General features: G+C 45.5%; 1 protein-coding gene across 1 annotated transcript; it reads left to right on the top strand.

Annotated features, from left to right (window-relative positions):
- Window positions 1-242: 242 nt before the first annotated feature.
- LOC121767019 (AAC-rich mRNA clone AAC11 protein-like) lies at window positions 243-884 on the top strand. The gene has a single exon (XM_042163236.1). The coding sequence runs from the start codon at window positions 243-245 to the stop codon at window positions 882-884; it is 642 nt and encodes a 213-aa protein (XP_042019170.1).
- Window positions 885-4,375: the final 3,491 nt, after the last annotated feature.

Here is a 4,375-nt window from a genome sequence, read left to right as displayed (position 1 = left end):
GCGTTTCAAGGGGTTGTTAGATGCTTGCCCGAATCACAGAATGATAGAGGCTGAAACTTATTACCTGTTTTATGAGGGAGCAACCCCTGAGTCAAAGGATCTGATGAATTCCTCGAGTAGGGGGAAATTTTACCAAGAATAAAGCAAGTGAATCAAGAGAAACCTTGGGAAGGTTGATTGATGCCAAGAAGACATACGACAACCCGCAGAGCATTATGAGAAGAGGTTCGGCTAATGCAGTGATGGAGCAGGGGGAAGAAAGGGTAGAGGCAAGGATTGATAGGCTTGAGAAAGCGCTTTTGAGCGCAATCGAGATGAGCAACCCTCCTGCCTCACAAGAGAAAGAGAAAACTTCAGGCCCAGGAGAAGCTCCACCCCAGCAATACTATGGCCCTCAAGAGGGAGACTACCAGGCCCAGGTGAATTCAATAGGAAGCTGGAATCTAGATGGGAGTTGGAATCAAGGGAAACAGAGGGAGACACCATGGAGAACCCACCCAAACTTTAAATGGTACGACAATGATCCAACCCAGCCACCTCCACAACAGAACACCAGAGATTATTCGCACCCACCAGAGAGACAGTTTAACTGGTCAGGGAGAAATCAGGAGGGGCAGAACAACTGGGGCAACCAGAATCAAGGGGACCAATCTAATCGGGGCAATAGGAACCAGAACAACCAAGGAAACTCTTGTGTACCACCACACCAGAGGAGTAACCAGGGGAATTATCAGAATTCCCAACCCAATTATCAGGGTAATCAGGGGCCAGGAAACCAGTACAACAATAACCCAGGAGGTCAAGGGAATTTCCGCCCGAACCAGGGGAGTGGATCTAATCACAGTCAAGGATCAGGAAATAGTCAACTGAATTCTAAGCCATAGAGAAGTATGGATGACATGGTGCACGACCTAGTCAGTAATCAACAACATATGCAAAACAACATGCATAAACTTTAGGACGCTCAGATGGAGCACAAGGCGGCAATGGACATGATGGCGAAACAGTTATCTCAGATAGCAACCTCCTTAAGTGAGATACGAGGGAACGAAGGGAAGATCCCTGCCATAGTCAAGCCGCCAGACAGGGCAAACATTAGTCAGATTACCCTGAGGTCTGGGCGCGAGTACAAAGGGCCGACAATGAAGATTGATGAAAGCATATCTCCAAGGACATTGGAGAAAGAGAGCCCAGTCACCCACAGAGATGGCATGGAAACAGGGGATGACATCCAGACTGGTGATTTGGAACAACCACTACCTCAAATGACCGATCCATTCTTCCTAGACCCAGAACCTGAGGTGGAAGTCGAAGAAGTCAGGAAAGAGGTTGGGGAATCTTCTAAGAGAAACCAAGAAGAAGAAAGAGGACATAGTAGACTTCATGGAAATCTTCGGGAAGCTGGTGATCAACCTGCCGTTCCTGCAGGCCCTGAAGCTGCCTATCTTAAGCAAATTCATCAAGGAGTTTATCGCCGGGAATACTAAGCCCAGTGGAAAAATTTTGATTGGAGATAACGTGTCAGCAGTGATTCAGAAGAAGAGGTTGCCCTCAAAACGTTCTGACCCAGGTATGTTCACTCTACCTATCTCTATTGGTGATATCATGATCGAGCATGCCATGTGTGACTTAGGGGCTTCAATTAATGTGTTACCTCTTCCCATTTATAGAAAGTTGGTAGGGGTTAGGATGGTTGACACAAAGGTGGTAATCCAATTAGTTGATAGGACATGCATATGCCCAGAAGGTGTCCTTGAGAACGTAATAGTTAAGGTGCATGAATTCATCTACCCGGCTGATTTCCATGTTATAAAGATGAGTGAGAACGAATCTGCTGAGTCTAGCGGCGTACTCTTAGGTAGACAATTCCTACATACCGCTAAGACGATTATTAATGTCTTTGATGGAACTATACGCCTGGATTATCATGGGGAAAAGTACACGTTTAGCATTGATGAGGCTATGAAAAAACCTTTGGATGTTGAGAAATTGCATGCTGTCGATGTAATTAACCCCCTGGTCCAAGAATATCTTGAGACTGAATTAATGCAGGAGCAGATTGACAATTCAGAGTTGAGTCACAACATGGACAGAGAAGTTGCAGGATGGTGTGAAGCCATGAACACTTTCGAGCTAACCGATGAGGAACTAGCCGAGGCAATTGTGAAATTTTTTAAGAATTCCGATTCTGTCAGGTCAAGGGAATCACCTCAGGTTGCCAGCATGGAAAATGCTCTGGGGTCTGATGGCTTGATGAAAGGAGCCGAAGAAAAGAATCCCTTGCCCCAGGAAACAAATACACCCAAGAAGGAATTGAAGACATTTCCACCCGGTCTCAAGTATGCGTATCTTGAGGAGAACGAGATGTTCCCAGTCATTGTGAACAGCAACTTGACCCAGGAGCAAGAGGGAAGGTTGTTGGAAGTAATCCGGAGAAACAAGAAAGCTATTGGATGGACTCTCTCTGATGTCTGCATGCATCACATCATACTGGAGGAGGGTGCGAAAGCCCACAGGGATTCCCAGAGGAAGTTAAACCCGAATATGAGAGAAGAGGTCTTGAAAGAGGTGTTAAAATTACTGTCTTTGGGCATCATCTATTCTATTCCAGACTGTGAGTGGGTTAGTCCGGTCCACATTGTGCCGAAGAAGTCAGGGATCCAGGTGGTGAAGAATGATAAAAATGAACTTGTTCCCACGCGACTTGTCACGGGGTAGAGAATGTGCATCGACTACAGGAAATTGAATGAGGCCACTCGAACGGATCACTTTCCATTGCCTTTCATCGACCAAATGTTGGAAAGGTTGGCAGGCAAACAGTTTTTCTGCTTTCTGGATGGGTATAGCGGGTATTTTAAAATTTACGTAGACCCGGAAGATCAGGAGAAAACCACATTTACGTGCCCCTTCGGGACGTACGCCTATAGGAGGATGCCATTCGGCCTATGCAATGCCCCAGGTACTTTTCAGCGATGCATGATGAGCATCTTCTCGGACTTGCTGGAGGTATGTATTGAGATATTTATGGACGATTTTACCGTGTATGGAGACTCTTTCGATTCTTGCTTGGTCCTTAATTTCGAGAAGTGCCACTTCATGGTACAATAAGGGACTGTCCTTGGTCACGTAGTTTCAGAGAGAGGAATACAAGTGGATAAAGCGAAGGTGGACGTTATCTCGAAACTTCCTCACCCAACTAATCAAAAGGAAGTGAGAAGATTTCCTAGGTCATGCAGGGTTCTACAGGCGATTCATCAAGGATTTCTCAAAAATTGCACATCCACTTACCCTCCTCCTGCAAAATGACGTTGAATTCGATTTCAACGAAGTCTGCCAAAAAAGCTTTTCAGCTCTTGAAAGATAAACTAGTATCTGCTCTTATCATCTGGGTACCCGACTGGAGTCAGCCGTTTGAAATAATGTGTGATGCAAGCGACTTTGCAGTGGGAGCAGTACTCGGTCAAATATTTGATGGGAAGAGTTACGTGATCTTCTATGCATCGAAGACGCTCAACCAGGCCCAGAAGAACTACGACACCACGGAGAAGAAAATGTTAGCAGTCGTGTATTCATTCGAGAAATTTCAGCCGCACTTACTGGGTTTGAGAGTGATAGTTTTTACCGACCACGCGGCTATCAAGTACTTACTGGCAAAGAAGGAATCAAAGCCAAGGTTAATCCGGTGGGTGTTGCTTCTACAAGACTACAAGAGTTTGACTGGGAGGTGAGGGACAAGAAAGGGATAGAGAACAAGGTGGCTGACCATCTAAGTCGGATCTTTCAAGGAGAGACTGAGGAAGCTATACCAGATGCATTCCTAGAGGAACATCTGTACTACATAGGAGAATCTCCTAGACACATCAGTTGGGAAGAAATAATGGCGATAACCAGTCCAGGAGATGCTGAAAAGGAGAAGTATCCGCTGAAAACAGAACCATGGTTCGCCGACCTGGCAAATTACTTGGTCACAAGAGAGGGTATAGTTCACAAGAAATTTCCCAAGCCCAGAAGATGAAGCTCAAAAGCGAGGCTAAGTATTATTTTTGGGACGATCCTTACTTGTGGAAGATGGGAGAGGATCAGGTAATCAGGAGATGTATCCCAGAATGGGAACAGAGGGATATACTTAATCATTGTCATGCATTGGCATGTGGAGGTCATTTTGGACCAAGGAAGACCGCAAGGAAAGTTTTAGATAGTGGATTCTATTGGCCTACATTACATAAGGACTCCTTTGAATTCTGTCAAAATTGTGAACGATGCCAGCAAACGGGAGGAATTTCAAAGAGAGATGGGAATTTCAAAGAGAGATGAGATGCCACAGGTCCCAGTAATTGTCTGCGAAATCTTCGACGTCTGAGGGATGGACTTTATG

This window comes from Salvia splendens, chromosome 15 (assembly GCF_004379255.2).
Source record: "Salvia splendens isolate huo1 chromosome 15, SspV2, whole genome shotgun sequence".
In the NCBI taxonomy this organism is placed as follows: Eukaryota; Viridiplantae; Streptophyta; class Magnoliopsida; order Lamiales; family Lamiaceae; genus Salvia; species Salvia splendens.
The sequence above is the reverse complement of the archived record's forward strand: the minus strand, read 5'-3'. Positions and strand labels throughout refer to the sequence as shown.